The sequence below is a fragment of the Mangifera indica genome, chromosome 9 (genome assembly GCF_011075055.1).
Source record: "Mangifera indica cultivar Alphonso chromosome 9, CATAS_Mindica_2.1, whole genome shotgun sequence".
In the NCBI taxonomy this organism is placed as follows: Eukaryota; Viridiplantae; Streptophyta; class Magnoliopsida; order Sapindales; family Anacardiaceae; genus Mangifera; species Mangifera indica.
Genome location: NC_058145.1, coordinates 14,315,559 through 14,334,235, shown reverse-complemented (window position 1 = coordinate 14,334,235; position 18,677 = coordinate 14,315,559). Strand labels below are relative to the sequence as shown.

The 18,677-nt window shown below is 34.4% G+C and overlaps 4 protein-coding genes across 5 annotated transcripts; 2 read left to right on the top strand and 2 right to left on the bottom strand.

The window, feature by feature from the left end:
- The first annotated feature begins 15 nt into the window (after positions 1-15).
- LOC123224894 (apoptosis-inducing factor homolog B-like) lies at positions 16-4,781 on the top strand. Of its 2 annotated transcripts, XM_044648647.1 has the most exons (5): positions 16-129; positions 268-408; positions 3,225-3,481; positions 3,653-4,101; positions 4,345-4,781. In XM_044648647.1, the coding sequence occupies exons 2-5, from the start codon at positions 296-298 to the stop codon at positions 4,630-4,632; spliced, it is 1,107 nt and encodes a 368-aa protein (XP_044504582.1). In that variant the 5' UTR covers positions 16-129; positions 268-295; the 3' UTR covers positions 4,633-4,781. The 2 variants fall into 2 exon arrangements, with proteins under 2 accessions (XP_044504582.1, XP_044504581.1); XM_044648646.1 differs by lacking the exon at positions 16-129 and having other exon boundaries at positions 137-408.
- Positions 4,782-6,093: 1,312 nt separating this feature from the next.
- LOC123226097 (pentatricopeptide repeat-containing protein At4g20770-like) lies at positions 6,094-7,270 on the top strand. Its single transcript, XM_044650574.1, has one exon. The coding sequence runs from the start codon at positions 6,130-6,132 to the stop codon at positions 7,060-7,062; it is 933 nt and encodes a 310-aa protein (XP_044506509.1). The 5' UTR covers positions 6,094-6,129; the 3' UTR covers positions 7,063-7,270.
- Positions 7,271-7,730: 460 nt separating this feature from the next.
- Positions 7,731-10,265, bottom strand: LOC123225532 (pentatricopeptide repeat-containing protein At1g05750, chloroplastic-like). Its single transcript, XM_044649533.1, has one exon. The coding sequence runs from the start codon at positions 9,406-9,408 to the stop codon at positions 7,870-7,872; it is 1,539 nt and encodes a 512-aa protein (XP_044505468.1). The 5' UTR covers positions 9,409-10,265; the 3' UTR covers positions 7,731-7,869.
- A 137-nt stretch (positions 10,266-10,402) lies between these two features.
- Positions 10,403-14,030, bottom strand: LOC123225531 (receptor-like kinase TMK3). Its single transcript, XM_044649532.1, has 2 exons — positions 11,423-14,030; positions 10,403-11,143 (listed from the first exon to the last, which is right to left on the bottom strand). Exons 1-2 carry the CDS (start codon positions 13,815-13,817, stop codon positions 10,635-10,637), a joined length of 2,904 nt encoding a protein of 967 aa, XP_044505467.1. The 5' UTR covers positions 13,818-14,030; the 3' UTR covers positions 10,403-10,634.
- Positions 14,031-18,677: the final 4,647 nt, after the last annotated feature.

The window sequence follows — 18,677 nt, the reverse complement described above, 5'->3', positions numbered from 1 at the left end:
TTTATTTAATCAAAGGCTATGGCACTGGAATCATCTTACGACATTTAAAACAGCAATCATGTAAAGAATGGGCGAAAACCGAATATTTGACAGACAGCCAAATAACATGGCGGAGCGTGTCAAATTTTTTTGTATATATATATATATATATATTGTTTTCATATTCGTTTCTTGACCTTCAACGCTAGCTATTCCAGCTATAAATCTTGGGTGGGTCTTTTGCACTAAAATCTACATCGCAATAATATCGTGGGTTTTTCCTTGATAGTTTGAGAAGTTGAGTTGGTGAGAAGACATGGCGAATTGCGGAGAAAGTAAAAAGAGAGTGGTGGTTCTTGGTGGAGGCATGGCTGGTTCCCTTGTTGCTAAGACTCTTCAATACTCTGCTGATGTTACCCTCATTGACCCGTGAGTTTTTTTTTTTTTCCCCTCTTTTTGATGCTTTTTAGTTTCTCATTGTTCTGTTTATGAGTGAATCCCGTCTTTTAAGTTCTTTGAATGATGAAATGGTACCCATTTCTTAAACTGGAAAAATCAATTCAATTTCCGTTGTTTCTTTGGGATTTGAAATGTTAGCTGATTGAGTTAGTTTCATGAAATTATTTGAAATTTCAATTATAAGATTAAAAGAAAAGTATTACTGATTAATTGAGAGGTTAACAAGATATCTGTCTATTAATGAAATGATTCCACTTTTTAGGATAACTTTCTACCATGTAAGCAGATTAAGTGCTTTACAGGGGTAAAACATGCAAATATTTTATAGTAAAACAAGTAGATACTGATTTTGTTTTGCTGGAAATTGATTATAAAAAAAAAAAAAAAACTAAATCATAAAATTTGCAAGTGTCGATATCAATCTATCATACTAATTTAGTCATCTTCAACATCTCATTCTCTATCAAATTCATCGTATTGTAAATAAAAAAGGTGGTCAAATATTCACTTTTGTAGGCTTAAATGAGAAGAAAAGTATAAAGTATAAAGTATAAACACTGTAACAGAGATCTTGTAAAACTAAGTAAGAGAGAAATCAAAATATCTAGGTGAAATGATAGATAAAGTAAAAGAGGGAAGTGTGATTGATCACTTTCCTCTTTTATTTTGTTTGTTATTTTATTTTAATTTTTCAAACTAAGACATCTTTATAAATGATATATGAGAATAAAATGTCTGATTTTATTTTTACTTGTTTCTATAGTGTCTTTTTTTACAGTGTTTACACTTAGTATTTTTTTTTATATTTGAGTTTATAATAATGAATTCGTATTAATTGTTTGATCACCTTTTTTGTTTAGAATATGATGAGTTCTTTGAATTTGTATCTAATACTGTTTTAAAATAATTAAAATGATTAAACTCATTTAGTCTCGGATCTCTTTTGATATGAATGAAATAAAGGTAATAATTGATAAAATATTGAAAAATATGAAAAACAAATTAACTTGGAAAGTCGAAATTTGATTGAGAGAGTTGAAACTTGAGAATTGATATAAAAGATTGAGATGAGAGAGTTGAGTGGATTGTCATGTGAGATTGTGAATTAAGGATACAGTATTTATAGGAAATAAAAATAATAATAAATTAAAAAAACCAATGGGTAGTACTGCCCTCTTTTTTTTTCAAAAACTTCAAAAATTTTTAATTTCTGAACAGTTGTGGGCCATGCCAAAATAAGGGGTATGGCCTGCAGCCGGCCCAGTTTCCCTACCATGTCTAGGTCTGCCAATGGTAGAGGACAGACTGCATACAGTTAGAGAGAGAGAGAGTGTGTACTATATAGTACTATAGATTCTCAGTTCTTGCAATAGTTATTATGGCTACTAGGTCATTTATGTTTGTGCAATCAGTTATGTTCATGATCCAACTATAGTACCACACCCAAATATCCAACAGTGAGGTAAGAGTCTGCTTTGATTTATTAACTTCTGCCATGATCGATTCTATTCTTCTATCAACTACAAGTCATTTGTTTTTCACCATTAAGTGTAGTACCAGGATTATCTTATAATCTCTTTATGCTTCCTTTTTCACATTGAACTGAAGTGTGTTTGGTAAATCCAGTAGTTAGCTAAAGAAGTAAGGGAAATTGAAATTTTTACCCTTATTTTAATCCGTGTATACATAAATATCACTAATTCTAAAACTTAAACAAATATACCACAACAGTAATCAACTTCTCCAAAATATCCCTCTTTAATATTTTATATAGAGATTCTTTCTCTTTTTCTCTATAACTTTTTCTCTCTTCTTCCTTATCTTTCAAGTGATAAAGGAATCATGCAGAGAGATCCTCTCTCTTCTTTCTCATATTCAAAAACAAAAGCAAGAAGAAAAAAAATAAATTCTTCAAATTAAGAATTTTTCAAAATAAGGATTAAAAAAAAAAGAGCAACCTACAATAACTCAACCACATCCACTTTATACTCTAGAAAAAATGACGATCGAAGAAGATCATTTAATATGATTTAACTGAAAATAAAAAATAAAAAATTGATGTTTAAAGTTTTAACTGAAAAAAAAAAACTTGACATTTAACTGAAAAAAAAAATCATTAACATAAAAGTTAACTAGGTTATAAGGGTTGGCGTCAACGTTAACGCCAACGCCAACCCTTATTTTATACTATTATATATTATAATATATAATATTATATAATAATATAATATAATATATAATATAATATAATAATATATTATATAATTATACTATATTGAAAACACTTGTACCTATAGGAATTGAAAACACTTACACATGTATATTATAATATATGATGGTATAAAAAAAGGGTTGACGTCGACGTCAACCATTTTTTATACCAATTTCTTTTTTAGTTTATATAAGGGTGGGCTCACCCTAAATCCTTGCTAACACGCCAACCTTTTTTTTATATCAATTTTCTTTTTTTTATATCAATCATTGCAAGTCAATGTATTCTCTACAAGATTCTTCTACAATATTCTCTCATGCTTCTGCAATAAAATTTAGCAAAGATTTAGGGTGAGCCCACCCTTATATAAACTAAAAAGGAAATTGGTATAAAAAAGGGTTGACATCGATGTCAAACTTTTTTTATAACATTATATATTATAATGTATATGTGTAAGTGTTTTCAATATAATATAATTATATAATATATTATTAAGGAGAATGCTATTATCGATCATTTTTATATTGTGTTGCTATGATCTTCAACTCTAAAAGTAAAATTAAATTTGAAACAGGAAAGAGTATTTTGAGATAACATGGGCAAATTTGAGGACAACGGTGGAGCCATCATTTGGAGAGAGAACAGTCATTAACCATAGAGATTACCTTGTCAATGGACGTATTCTCACATCTTCTGCAACCAATGTCACTGAAAATGAAGTTGTCACTGCTGATGATCATGTTGTTCCCTACGATTATCTTGTCGTTGCCACTGGCCATGTGGAGCCTGTCCCCCAAACAAGGACTGAGAGACTTAATCACTACCAAAAAGGTATTGCCATTGTGTTAGAATTCAGCTTTAGGCAAGTCAAAACTATGGTTTTCTTTTCAATAAAAAATGTTCGAAAGAACTTATAATTTTGTTCTGTGAGAATTTGTTGTGCCATATACTACTATAATATTCCTTCTGCTAAAGTTAACTCTGATTTCTTTGCGATGGCAGAGAATCAAAAGATTAAATCTGCCAAGTCAATTTTGATTGTTGGAGGAGGTCCCTCTGGTGTGGAGCTTGCTGGAGAAATAGCTGTTGATTTCCCGGATAAAAAGCTTACTCTAGTGCATAAGGGTTCAAGGTTGCTGGAGTTTATTGGACCAAAAGCTGCTGATAAGGCACTAAATTGGCTGAAGGCACATAGAGTGGAAGTAAAATTGGGACAATCGGTCGATCTGCGCAATGTTTCAGATGAAGGCACATATGCAACATCAGCAGGAGAAACTATTCAAGCAGATTGCCATTTCCTGTGCATAGGAATACCACTAGGCTCAGCATGGCTTAGGGAGTCTATATTGAAGGATAAATTGGATAATCGTGGAAGGTTGATGGTTGATGAAAATTTACTAGTCAAGGGGCACAAGAACATATTCGCAATCGGAGATATTACCGATATTCCCGTAAGTCCTAACCTGTGTTATTTTGAGCTGAGCTAAAGTTTATTAGTTGTATTATTTTCCTCAAATCTAACTCATATGGGCACAAATCAATACCTTTTGTTTTAAGGCAGTAGGATAGTTGTATTATTTTCCTCAAATCTGACACTAATGTAGGAGAGGACATATTGAACAATTTTAGAAGTGAAACAGCGCGTTGATTATAGAAAATCTTATCTGTAATCATTCTCGTGAACCTTATTGCAGGAGGCTAAACAAGGGTATTTGGCTCAAAAGCACGCTTTAGTGACTGCTAAGAACATTAATCTATTGATGGATGGACAAAAAGAAAGCAAACTGGCAACATATCAGCCTGGATCTGCAATCGCAATTGTTTCACTGGGGAGGAAAGAAGCAGTGGCACAATTTCCATTTGTGACGATCAGCGGCTGTATTCCGGGTAAGATCAAGTCCAAAGATTTGTTTGTGACTAAAACGAGGAAGGATCGGGGGTTAGATTCTGGTATTCCAAGTTCGAAGAATAAATGCAGTTAGTTTTGACAACGTTATCCTTTGATTATAATGTATTGATGAACGTTTCTTTACTTGTAAACTTATATCTTTGTTTTCCTGGTTGCTGTACCATTACTATGATAATGTCTTGTTGAAGTTTTCCTTGTTTAAAATGTCAATGTTTTTAATTAGATTGGAAAATTTGTTTGTTTGTTATAAATAATGTGGAATGTTATTAAAAATAAGGGAATATTTTGATATATCAGTTCCATCAACTACAAGTTCCAGTAAATGTCGTCTACCAAGATCTTCCCATAGAAAAGAAGCAGCAGAATTGGGAAGAAGAAACTGCCATGAATCACTGGTACCATCAACTTGCCGGAAACGAATGGGTAGAAACATGGAACAATTTTCAATCCCGTTTGTCGAATATTACCATTAATATACAAAGAAAAAGGAAGGAAGGGGGTGAGAGAGGATGGAAGAAACACAGTGAACAATTGTGGTAATTGTGAGAGGGATTTATTATAAAAAGTGGAAATACTTTTTGAATATATAAATATATATAATGGGTAAATAAAACTGATAAAGTATTAAAATTTTTAAGGAGAAGTTTGAGGTTCGAGTTTTTGTTATATTTCTAAAATCTTGATTTATCCGGAGTTATCTATCCAATAAATACTGTATAATGAGTATACATATGATGTATTTGTATACTTTATTCTAAATCATCCCATGATCTATTTTCTATGTATCTATTTGTATATTAAAAATGTGTATATATAGTTTTATTATTTTTTAAATATCAAAAGTTTTATTCTCACCTAAGGTTTAATCCATTATTAAAGTGATATTCACTAATTTTCAATAATCTAAATACTTATTTATATACAAAAAATTATAATATAGTTTATTATTTTTTAAATGTCAAAAGATTTATTCTCACCTGAGGTTTAATCTATTACTAAAGTGATATCTACTAACTTTCGACAATCTAAATATCCATCTCTTACTCATCTTTGTTAACATTTTTTATAAGTTATAAAAATAAAGTAAAATTTTAAAACTAAGATATGAAAAAAATTATTTATTTTCAAAATCAAAGTAAGAAAATGAGATAAAATTTTATTTTTTTAATATTACATCATAAATGACATTTTAACCCTTATAATTAAAAGAAAATTTTAACATAGTTGAATGATATATGTGTATTTAGATTTTTAAAAGTTAATAAATATCGTTTTGATAATAAATTAAAACTTGGATAAAAATAAGTCTTTTGATCTTTTTCTTTTTAAATCATAATGGGATTTTTTGTTATAAATAATTTTATGTATATAATTTTTTTACTACATAATTAAATATATATATATATAATATTATTTAATTAAACATTATTTTATACTTAGGTGTTATCTTTTATTAAAATTATTAAGTTATATAATAATATCTCGTGCGTTCAAAAAGTGTTAACACCTAAGTTTACAGAATTATAAGTATGTAAATTCATTGATTGATTGGTGGGAAAATATTGTGGTAATGTCCACCCCACATAACCTCGTACCATTATTTGCCCGCCTCTTAGACCGCATCTACTCCACAAAGCAACTTGACAAACTCAAACAAATCCACGCTCAAATCATCACCAATGGCATTTGCTCCCATAGGTTCATTCGCAACAAACTTGTCTCCTCCTACGCTTCCTGCCACCAAATGCAAGAAGCCAATCTCCTCTTCTCTCTCACTAACCATCAGCCCACTTTCCTCTTCAACTCTCTCATCCGCGCCTACGCTTCTCTCCAACAATTCTCTCTTTCCCTCTCCTTTTTTCGCCAAATGGTCCTCGCTCGAAAACCATTCGACGCTTTCACCTTCCCTTCCGTCCTCAAATCCTGCGCCGGATTATTAGCTTTAAAACTTGGTAAACAAGTCCATGGAGTTGTTATCGTCAATGGGTATCTCATGAATTTAGCAAATTCAAATGCATTGATAAACATGTACTCAAAGTGCGGTGATGTAGGCAGTGCATATAAGGTATTCGATCAAAGTCCTGAGAGAAATGAGATATCGTGGTCGGCGATGATGGCGGGGTTTGGGATGCATGGGAAATTTGAAAAAGTGTTTGAGTTATTTGAAAGAATGATAAGTGAAGGAATGGTGCCGGATGGAGTGACGTTTGTGACGGTGCTGACGGTGTGTAGCCATGGAGGGAAAGTGGAGAAGGGGAAGGAGTATTGGAAGATGATTGAGGAGGGAAGGTTTGGGGTGAGGGCAATGTTAGAGCATTACACTTGTATGGTGGATATGTTGGGGAGGGCGGGGCTAGTGGAGGAAGCTGAGAAGTTAATAATGGGGATGGATGTTGCGGCGGATGAGGCCTTGTGGCGGTCGTTGTTGGGGGCTTCTAGAATTCATGGGAAAGTGGAGGTTGCTCAGAGAGTGGAACAAAAAATTCGAGGCGGTTGGACATAGAGACATTAGAGCTCTAGTTTCAACGCTGACCAATGTTACGAGGACACAATTGGCTATGTAGGTGTGATGATATTCCTTCTTTATTTGTTTTTGGCAAATTCGTTGACATTTTCATAATTTAAATGTAAAAAGTGTCTTTTTGGGAGCAAATATTTGGGATGTAAATAATTTGATTCAAATTATAAAATTAGAGTAAATTATTTAAAAATTATGATTTAGTTTAATTTAAGTTCATGAATTTTAAGAAAATAATTTATTGTTTGAATTACAATTTAACTAATTTTCAAATTGAATTAAATTGTAAACGTATTTTTTAAGTGCATATATATAAAAAATCGTATCTAACAAAAAATTTTAATAAATAATTAGATATATCATTTATTTTTTATATATATTATATTATTTTTATATGTTTATTATATACATATTTCATATTTATTTTATATGTTTATTTTATATCTTATATAAAATATGAAATATTTGAAAGCGAATAATTTTTAATAGATTCAAACCGTAATTTAAACCGAAACAAACTATATTTTTTTAGTTTAGTTTAATTTAAAATAATTGGTTTAATTTGATTTAAAATTTTTTTAAATTGTTTTTTTAGTTTGATTTGAAAAAATTTTTAAATCACATTAAACCAAACTGTATACACCCCTTACAAATATTGGCATTTTTGGGAAATTTAATTTGTTTTAATATAATCCACAATCTTTGATGAGATAAAATTCTACTGAAATATGACTAACGAGTACAAATCCTTCAAAGGCTGAAGCTGAAGTCTAACCTCAATCTCTACCAAGTTTAATCATTTTCATATAGGTCACTAGTCACAGTTTCTGGAACATAGCCAAGCAATCTTAAATCGAAAGAAAGAAGATCCAGCATCGCATAAATATGTTCTGTTTCTACATGGGACTTATCACCAGCCACAAATTCATAGAAGCTACTCCCAATCTCAACTGAACTAATCCCTGGCTTCTTCTGTATACCAAGACTTTTCATTGTCCTCCTAATCTTGCTTGCACCATCCCATCTCCCAATTGCCGCATACATATTAGCAAGGAGCACATAATTGGAATCAACACCGGGGTCCAAGTCAACGAGGTACTTGATCGACCTCTCAGCTAAGGTAATATCTCCTAGACTGCTACATGCAGCCAGCAATGAGCTCAAAACAACTCCGTTTGGCTTCATGGGCATGTTTTCTATGACTTTCAATGCATCCTCCAGTCTCCCTGCTCGACTGTAAAGATCTACCAAGCATCCGTAATGCTCAATCCGGGGAGAGATTCTATAGGCTTTATGCATAACATCAAAATACTGGAGTCCTTTATCAATTAAACCAGCATGGCTACACGCAGTTAGTGCTCCAGTGAAACTGACTCCATCAGGATTGAATCCTTCTTTCTGCATCAAATTGAAATACTCTAAAGCTTCCTCTGCAAATCCGTTAACAGCTAATCCCACAATGATGGAGTTCCAAGACACCAACGTTCGCTTCTGCATCCCCTGAAAAACTTGACGAGCAAATTCAATACACCCACATCTAGAATACACATCAATCAACGAATTATTCACCCTGATATTGTCCTTAAAGTCTTGCTTTAGAACAAAACGATGCACCCACAAGCCTAAACCAAGCGTGCCAATGTCAGCACAGGCGGTAAGTACAGCGATAATGGCTACATAATCCAGCTCCACCCCAGATATCTGCATTTCTCGAAAGCATTCTAATGCTTCCTCAACATAACCTCCCTTAACAAACCCATTAACCATCGCAGTCCATGATACTATGTCTCTCACGGGACTTTCATCAAACACTTTAACTGCAGAGTGCATATCTCCATTCCTCATATAACCATCTATCATCGTATTCCAAGAAAAAGAATTCTTCATCTTCACTGCATCGAAAACCGCCTTAGCCAAATCCATTCTACCGAATTTCGCATACATTTCCACAAGTGCCGTTCCGACTTTCACATTATTTTTATCCAAGCCCAGTTTGCAAACAAGTCCATGTATCATAGAACCAAAAGACGAAGATTCTGATGGAAAATCAGCGCAATTTGAAATAAGGGTGACGAAAGTGATGTGATTGGGGTTGACCCCAGATAGTTTCATGCGAGAGAATTCCGAAACAGCTTGGTGTAAGTGGCCGTTCCGGCAGTGGCGCGATATGGAGGAGGTCCATTGGACTGTGGGGTCTGTGTTATTCTTGTTGGTTTGTTGGGAGCTTTGTTGTGTTTTTGTTGGGAGACAAGTTTGATTAGGAGAGGTAAAAGGGCTTTTGTGTGGAAGAAAGGGTTGGGGGTGAGTTGCTGTCAAGGCTGGGGAGTTCATTTTTCAAAATATGGTTGATAGTGTAAGGGAAGACGTTGCCTTGCTTATGTCAAGCACAATAATTTAGGTTTGACCAGTGACACCTGATATGAATGCACTGTTGGATAATGCTACTGAATGTTGTAGCAATATCAACGACACCTGAATCCAACAAATGTGCAAAATTTCCCCCGTTGCACCATTAAGGGCTCAAGTCCCCTTCCATTTGGTAAACTGATAACGACGGCACAAGCTTCTTGTAAGAGTACCTCTTATCTTCACCAAAAAAACAATAATAGGGTGTTTCCAAAAGGAGGACCCAAAATCTTTCTTGGCGTGCATGCCATAGACATGTTGCATCCTGTCAAGGTTCCAACATGTGATATACAAATAAAAACGCATGTCATGAGCCAAGTCTCGACGAGTAGCAGAAAACTCACATAACTCTTGACATGCAAATGATAACTCACATTGAGTAGATACCATTAATTCAATTCTATCACGTGATGGCTTGAAACTGTATTTGACAAGCTAGTCAACTCGAGGTACCAAAGCTTAAAGACCAAATTTACCTAATGATTTGAATGTTTGATGAGCCTTTTTCGAGAAGGTATCAGATAACAACTTAGTGAGTATTTTACTACATGGTCTCAAATAAGCCCTTAGACATCTTAGCATCCAAAAGGATGAGCCAAACATTGGAATTGGAAAATTTCTTTTCTCCTCAATGGTGCATCATTCACCTTTACCTAAAGGCTTCAAGACACCTTTAATAGTCGCATTAGATGGAATGGGTGACCTGCAAGATCACTTGGATTCATAATGACATCATGGAGCTCCAGCAAATCTCAAACCTTGCTAGATGCTACTATTTAGTAATCACATTCACAGGAGGAGCAAAGAGTTAGTCAAGAAGCCACCCATCGGTTTAGTCATCTCTTGGAAGCAATTATAAATGAAGAAAAGATTTGGTTTTGGAAACAATCAAACCAGAGAATCAATAATATGAAGTCAATGAAAGCAATTATAAATGACATTCATTCTTATAGGGCAATGAAGAACAGACCACATAAAGAATAGTACACTACACAAAATGTGAAATTGACATCTCCTGTTGAATTTAATAACCTATATGAAACACTTGACAGAACAACCGCAAAGCATAAAACAAATCTATTGACATGAATAAGGTAAGCAAATAGTTTGTCGAATGCCTGCTTCATTCGCCATTCTAGACTTACCTTTGATCATCGGCCATCCGAAGAAGTGAAGGAGTCAGCAAACCCAGCAGGCCTTGCTGGTATGCTTCCTTTGCTGTCCTCCAGACTGTTATAGCTGATTTCTTGGGTTTCAGCTTCCTGCCAAACCTTCAACATCTGGGGAAGTGGAAGACTGTAATCAATTCCAGAGTAACAATCTGATTCATCAACAGTTGGTTTCCACTTCTCAACCAGTGGGGCAAGTACATTGACTGCATGGCCCATGTCAGGCCGATGGTATGGCTCCCTTGCAGTGCAATGTCCAGCCAGTTCGGCCATGATGGCAATGCTCTCGAAGGTTTCATCATTTGCTTCCAGAGCTGGATCAATGGCAGCCATAAGTTTCTCTTTGCTTGATTTCATTCGCAAGAACCACTCTGCCAAGTATCGGCTTTCCTCTGAGCGTTCCTCATCAAGTGCTGTCAACCCTGTCAAAAGTTCCATCAACACAACTCCGTAGCTGAACACATCTACCTTTGTTGTAATCTTCCCCATCACTGAAACCAATTAATCTGATTCAGTAGGCTATACAGGTTGAACAGATTAAGATTGTGAAATGAATTCAAAGAAAATAGGAACAATCAGAGTCATCTAAAATTCTAAGAACCAATTTATCTAAACAACAAAACAGGACTAGCCAAGCCACAACCTGTCACATGCCATTTTTGTCACAACCAAAGAAAAATTTGGGAAATTCACAAGGCAAGATTATAACCAAAAGGAAAACAATCCATTATTTGGAACATAAACAAGGGCTTTGGAGGAAGAGATCTTACCTGCGTATTCAGGTGCAAGGTAACCAAATGTCCCAGCAAGCCTAGTCGCCACAGACTTCTCGCCATCTGGAGCAAGTTTCACCAAGCCAAAATCTGAAACTTTTGCCCGGAAGTCATCGTCCAAGAGAATGTTAGAAGATTTGAGATCTCGGTGTATGAATGTCTGGCGGGCAAGATTATGAAGATACTCCATTCCTCTAGCAACATCCAGCGCAATGGTAAGCCTCCTCATCCATGACAAAGGCTCCAATTTCAGGTCCTTCCAATGGAATAGATGTCTGCTTAGAGCACCATGAGGCAGGTACTCATAGACTAGAAGCCTCTCACTGCCTTCAATTGAATAACCCAGAAGAGATACCAAATGACGGTGGCGAACCTTAGAAAGAACACCTATTTCAGCCTGAAATTCGTCAACAGCTTTACTGGTCATCACCCCGGCCTCCATTCTCTTGACTGCTATTTTTGTTCCATCTTCCAATTCACCCTTATAAACAGTTCCAAATCCACCACGACCAACCTCATTTTCTTGCGCAAAATTCTTGGTCAACTTGCGGAGAACTTGAACAGAAATGACCAGATTCCCAGATTCAATCACATGTGAGTTCTCAGTTACACCACTGTTAGTACTTCCAGAACTAGTTGCAGTTTGGGTGGATAAACTTCCCATGGTGCTACTTGAAACTGCAATCTTAACCAAATTTTCAGGGTCAGATGGGTCTCTAGGGTGAACCACAATGGAAGTAGAAGCCTCCAAACCCTTCTTCTTCTTATAGCAATATATAGACACAAAAATCACCATTACAACCAGAATCACAATGGCTGCTATTCCAGCCACAATTAGCAGCTTCAATCTATTGGAACTTTGAGGTTGTGAATGTACATAGATAGAAGAACTAGATGAGTTGAAGCTTGAGTGTGTAGCTGGGGATGGTGGAGTGTTATCAGGTGTGGTTTCGGCTGATGGAGATTGTGCACTCTTGGGGGGTGGGCTACTAACAGGGAAAGGTGCACTCTTGGGCGCATTACTATGGTTGCTAGTACCGACCAAAAGAGGATTTCCCTCAATCACAAGCTTCACGCTGTCATGAAATTCAGGCAATGGAGGTCCTACATTGTTATCACTTAAATCCAAGACCCTCAAAGATTTCAATTCTGTGAAATTCTTAGGAATGGAACCATTTATTCTGTTCCTTCCAAGCCTAATTTCCATCAGTGAATCTAAATTTGCAATAGAAGGACTAAGAGTACCACTAAGATTATGTCTAGGCAAATTAATAATAGAAACCTTCGAATTAGGATTGCAAGTCAACCCCAACCATGGCCCTTCACATGGATCATTACCTGACCACTGAGAAACAAGATTTATAGGGTAATTCATACTAGCGAGAAAATCCAACAATGCATTCACATCTGGGGCACATACCACCCCAGGCTCAGATTGACAAAAGGAATTAGAATCGTAAGAAACATTACCAGCCTTAAACTTTGGTATTGGACCATTAAGCAGATTATTGTTCAACACCAAGTTATCCAGTTTCATATTGGCCAAGCTCCCGGGAATAAACCCAACAAGTTGGTTCCTATTCAGATTTAGATCTTTCAACGAAGTTAAAGCTCCAATATCCTCCGGAATAGTCCCCCTGAACTGGTTTCCATGAAGCCATAGCTGTTCCAAAGAAATCATGTTGGCAACAACATCAATTGAACCAGTCATGCCACCATCAGCTTGATCATTCAACCACAAAATCTGCATCAAAGACTGACCAAAACTCGCCGGAATTTCACCAGATAAGCTATTGTAAGACAATTTCAGGGCCACTAGAGATGGCAATGTGCCTAAAAATTCAGGCACTGGCCCAACCAAATTGCACTGTACGAAAGAAAGATTTGTTAACTGAACTGAATTTGCCAAACTATCAGGAATAGACCAACCAGTGCTCTTGTTCAAAGGATTATAATCCAAAGCCAAGACACGTAGACTGCTAAGTCCATCAAAAAAATCAGATGGAATTGTATCAAATTCATTGAAATTTAAGTAAGCAAACTCCAGTTCTGACAAGCCACTAAAGGTGGGCAATTTACCATTAAACTTGTTTCGTTGGAGGCCTATATTGTAGAGTTTTGAGAGCTGGTTGAAGTTTTGAGGCAGAGGGCCTTTGAGACCTAGATTTTGGACTTGAATTTGAGTAACTCTACCATCAGAACAAAACACATGTGGCCATGGAGGAGGGCCACAAGGATCATCCCCTTCAGCCGGCCACTTCAAGAGCTCTGGATTATCCAAACCATTCTGGAAATCATTCAGAATTTTGAAGTCATTGGGATCAGTAATACTACAACCCACATCAGCAAAACACAAAACAAGAACAATGTAGAGGCTTGTATACCACCCCATGGCAAATCTCAACTAAACCCACATGGATCTCACTAAGTAACAACAAAAATACATAAAAGCCAGATAAGATTTAAGTTTCAGCAGTTTGGGAAGAAGACAGGTGAAGTGAGATTATCAAATACTTTTATTATCCGTTTCTTATACGATATGATCTCACACAAACAACTAAAAAGAAGGGTTGCTGTTGCCTAAACTTGCCTTTCTCTAACAGTCACAGATCACTTGTTACTTTAAATTATTTATCAATTTAATCATTAATTATTCTCTGATTTTGTGGGTTAAAGTGGATTGATAATTGACAGTATTGGGCTTGACTTTTGTGGCAGCACCAGAGAGTTACAGAGACATGGTGGGGAAACAGGGAGGGTGACAAGTGGCATTTTGGCTCGGATGGATTCAAAGTTGATTGATGAATCAGATAAAGTCAGAGGGCGGTCCCTCTAGTAAATCTGGGTACTGATATGCTGATGGTGGCTTCTAGTAGAAGAAAAGCACCGCTAATTTCGGTTTTGGAAGCAATTATTCTTAGTCTGTCGATTCACATTCTATTGTTTTTCAAATTAACATTAACCTTTGAATATTTATTTACGGCCAAATTAATTACAGTAAATTTTTTGGATTTAGCTTACATCAGTTAAATTATAAATTTAATCTTAAAATATTACTGAGAAAGACTTGAATTTTTTTGTTAATGTTTGAAATCCCCTATCTCAGTTTTTATTGAACTGCAGTACTCATTTTCATTAAATTCTTCTCTGCAACTGTCTTCTATCACAGCATACAAAAAGTGATGTGAGAGTTAAGGAAGAAGCACGGTATCCCCATGAATTGTTTATTGAGTTGGCAGATGTTCTTGGATAAGGATTGATTCTAAATGTTGGGCTACCTATGCTACGTAAAAATCATTTATTCGTGCAATGATATATTTTCATTAATATCATTTAAATGCAAATTTAGGGAAATATGCCTTAAAACTTGGGGAAATTACTGGAAACGAGGAATCTTTTTCAAATTAGATCACTATTTTCAGAATCGAATCAATTATATCAAATAAGATAAATCTCAAATTTAATGATTGACCTCATAAGTACTGAACCAAATAAATTAAGAGTTTGATTTTGATATATTATCAAAAAAAATTTAAACTTATACTCTTTTATATAGGAAACTTTATATTTTATTATTTAAAGTACCTATTAAGGTCAAAAAATAAATAAAAAAAGAACTTGGGAAATTTAGTAATTTTCATACTATTTAAGGTTAATTTAGAGATTTGAGAAGAGTCTAGTTAGAATTAACAAAATTTTAACTAAAATTGACATTTTTCGAAAATTGAACAGAAGTTAGGCCGTTGGATCTAACACTTTCAAGATTCATTACAACTGAAAATAATATAAATTTAATTCAATTTTAGTTATTCAAATTCTTTAATTTAATAACTTAACAATTGCATGTTACTAAAAATTCTAAACAAATTCCTAATCGATCAAGTCTATGAAATTATATTGTTGATACGGAGAGCTTCGAGTTTGGCACAAAAGAGACAATAATAGTTATTAGAATTATAGAATAATTTTGCGTCTGTTAAAAAAAATAATGAATAGAATAACGATGGATAAATATGATTATTTGAATGAGTTCAAAAAAGAGAGATAATAACACGGTTTGACTCGTTGTTTAAGAGTTTTTATTCACGATTATTTTATAAAATTTTAAGAAAATATTCCAACAGAGTATTAATAATGTTTACGAAAGAAATGTTTTAAAGACCTCGCTTTAAGGATCTCTAGTAAGAGTTCAAAGTCAATCATTTATATATATAGGAAAACGAGCTAAGGTTACACTTATTTGTTATATTCAAATTTAAATTTAAAATTATTTTTCTATTATGTTTCATATTAATATAGGATGATTATTTGATCATAATTTGATAAGAAATTATCATTTTCTTATTTCGACAGAGATACGAAAAGAATATATTCTAGTAAGTTATTATCTTTAGATAAGATATGTCTATCTATATGTCTAAGTGTTAAGTTTGTGTTTGATTGTTGTTTATGTAACTTATCATTTTATTGATATCAATCTCTAAATTTTTGGAGTGCGATTAAAACTTTAGAAACTCTTTATTTTTCCACGTGAATGGATAACATGTGAAGAGTCATGATTCGATGCTGAATTCCTATCCACATGTCAAGTTGAGTTGAGAATGTGCCCGATTGTTGTCTCTATAACTAATTGCTTTATTGGTTTCATTATGTAAATTTGGTCAAGAAGGGTTTTACCGTAAATCTAAAATTAAATCAAAATTAAGAAAATTAATTGAAGCAATGTCTACGAGAAACAGACGACAAAATCATTTTCAAAAGTTTCAGGCTCAACATTTGCATATAACCCATACTTTAATTTTCTTTTTGATAGAAAAGCAGGAGCGGAACTTCTTTAAAATTCACATAGAAAATAATCAATTTAGTCCCTCTAAATTCGGCTTTTTTGGGCAGCCTCAGACTTTGCTTTGGTTTCCTTTAGGCCCCTCATTCATTTAAAATTACATTTTAACCCCCCTAAATAAGTGATAAGTGCCTCCTGTATAACTTATTGTTTTTTATATCCCTGGAATTTTTAATTGTACACAATTTGTCTCCTATGAGTACCTTTCTTAAATAGTCTTACTTGCTTATACCAATAAGCTTGCTTGATCGTGGGAAATGCATAGGAGGCGTTTGCAGTTAAAAATTGATGCCGAAGGAAACATTTGGCTCCCTTTTTGTTTAAACAAATGTTCAATTCGACTTAGTGGATGAATATATATTTCCAACAAAATCCTAATCAACTTTTGAGGTTTATAATAGTATTTATAAAATTTTAGCACACAACATTTGCCACCCATTGTCTCTCGGTTAGGCTAAGTTTGAAATGAGTTTATGCAAATTTAAAATAAGTTTTGCTCAAACAAACTCAAATGCGAACATGAGAAAATCAAACACGGACCTAAATACAAGTTGAGGAATAGTAAAGAAAACGAATTCGAACAAAAACCATGTTCGACTCACGAGTCGAGCACGACTCGCATTATTAAAAAAAATTAAAAGAAACAACGTCATTTATAGGAGTCAAGCCGAACATCTCGTGCAAACTTGAGCTAAGTCCAACCTGTCCACACGAATCCAAATCAGGTGCGAATTGATCATAAACTCTTAAACCATGAAGCAAGGCAAATGTGAAGTGATGTTTCTACATACTCAGTGAACTCAAACCAAAAATGAGTCGAGTTCACCTAAAAACAAGCTTCACCTTATTTGGGTTTGATTCGATTTGAATCTAATCTTATATCTTAGAATAGTTTGCATGACAAGTCCCAAAGAATAGAATTTGGGTTCAAGAATTAATTAAGCTGAATCTAGATCAGACCGGGTATCCATCTAAGCTCAACATCTCTTCAGACAAGTTCAAATGGCTTAAGGCTGAAGGAGGTCCATTTTGAAAAGCACAAGAGCATGAAGAGGGCCAATCAATGCACCCCCTTTTGGCTGCAACATTATGACAGCATTGATTTTTTTACAACAAAACCTTTTAATTTATCTGCACAGTTGAGGACCATCTGCAGAAAAGTGTCTACTGCTTCAATTTTACGGAGGATAATGACACCCGAGATTTGTGGGCATCTGCCTTCAGTATTCTGGAACCACTAACAGTGAACTAACTAACTATTCCACCATTAACTTCATTAAATACTAATTAAAATTGGGACAGTCTTAACTGAATTTTATGCCTTCTTCACCAACACAATCACATAACAACCTCAAGAAAATTATGCAATTATTCCTAATCACATTCTCAAGAAACTACATGATGTGCTTCTAAAGCCAATGTCGAACACATGTCAAATGATACGGGAAAAGAATCGACAACTGGCTGCACCCAAGTGACACTTTGTTATACTGAATTTAGCATAATCCTATACTTTCTTCCCTCAAATCCTCAGTCTGCTTTGACAGAAACATTGTCACTGGCTGCACTTTTCCTGCAAGCTGGATATTACATATGCCATGATTTTGAGCAAGAAAATAAAGTTCAATTCATTATTTTTCACAACTTTACAGCACATGCAAGGCAATTCCAGCTAAAAGAAGCCATAATAATACCCCGGAAACACAAAATGAGGTATGTACTTAAAATAAGTGCACAACATAATAGTGTTAATTACTAAGAAGTCTGAACTTAATGTGTTCTACTTCCGCATGACAGGCATTTTTATTAGCAACAAAGAATCTAAACTTTTATGTTGAACATTCATACATGAATAACCTTCATTGCAGTAAACAGAGAGAATTTGTTAGGAGATTGCATATTGACTGACATTCTAATTTCTGATGGCTGGTGAAAAGAAGAAATCATTCAAGCATCGGCCTCTACATCATCCATTAACTATCATAACAATAAATAATGCAAACTGATGGAAAAAGATGAAATGAAGAAAATATAAACCCTTAAACATTATCAAAAGCATACAAGCATGCACCTTTTTCTCTGTCCTATCTTTTGACCATGTCAAAATATACCTTTCTCAAAGGACCATACTAGACTTAGTAATACATCATTATTACAAGAATGAACAATAATGCTAACCTTTTAAGGAATGGCACAATTCCAGGAATGAGATATGAACAGTTGATCATCTTTCCAGTAATTGGTACCTAAATTTAGAACTTTCAATCACTACTTCACACTGCTCCAAATGCAGAAAGAGAAAGCTTCTATAACCATCTTCCATCCTGGTGGAAACAGGCTAAAGTGGGTTGCAACTATCCAAAAATTTCTTAATTGAGATGATGAAGATATCCTATAGCCCTAAACAAA

Coding starts and splice junctions, on each gene's coding strand:
- LOC123224894 (XM_044648647.1), top strand. CDS start 296: ATGGCGAATTGCGGAGAAAGTAAAAAGAGAGTGGTGGTTCTTGGTGGA. Junction 409..3,224: donor GATGTTACCCTCATTGACCC/GTGAGTTTTTTT, acceptor AATTTGAAACAG/GAAAGAGTATTTTGAGATAA. Junction 3,482..3,652: donor ACTTAATCACTACCAAAAAG/GTATTGCCATTG, acceptor TTGCGATGGCAG/AGAATCAAAAGATTAAATCT.
- LOC123226097 (XM_044650574.1), top strand. CDS start 6,130: ATGTCCACCCCACATAACCTCGTACCATTATTTGCCCGCCTCTTAGAC.
- LOC123225532 (XM_044649533.1), bottom strand. CDS start 9,408: ATGAACTCCCCAGCCTTGACAGCAACTCACCCCCAACCCTTTCTTCCA.
- LOC123225531 (XM_044649532.1), bottom strand. CDS start 13,817: ATGGGGTGGTATACAAGCCTCTACATTGTTCTTGTTTTGTGTTTTGCT. Junction 11,144..11,422: donor CCTTGCACCTGAATACGCAG/GTAAGATCTCTT, acceptor AATTGGTTTCAG/TGATGGGGAAGATTACAACA.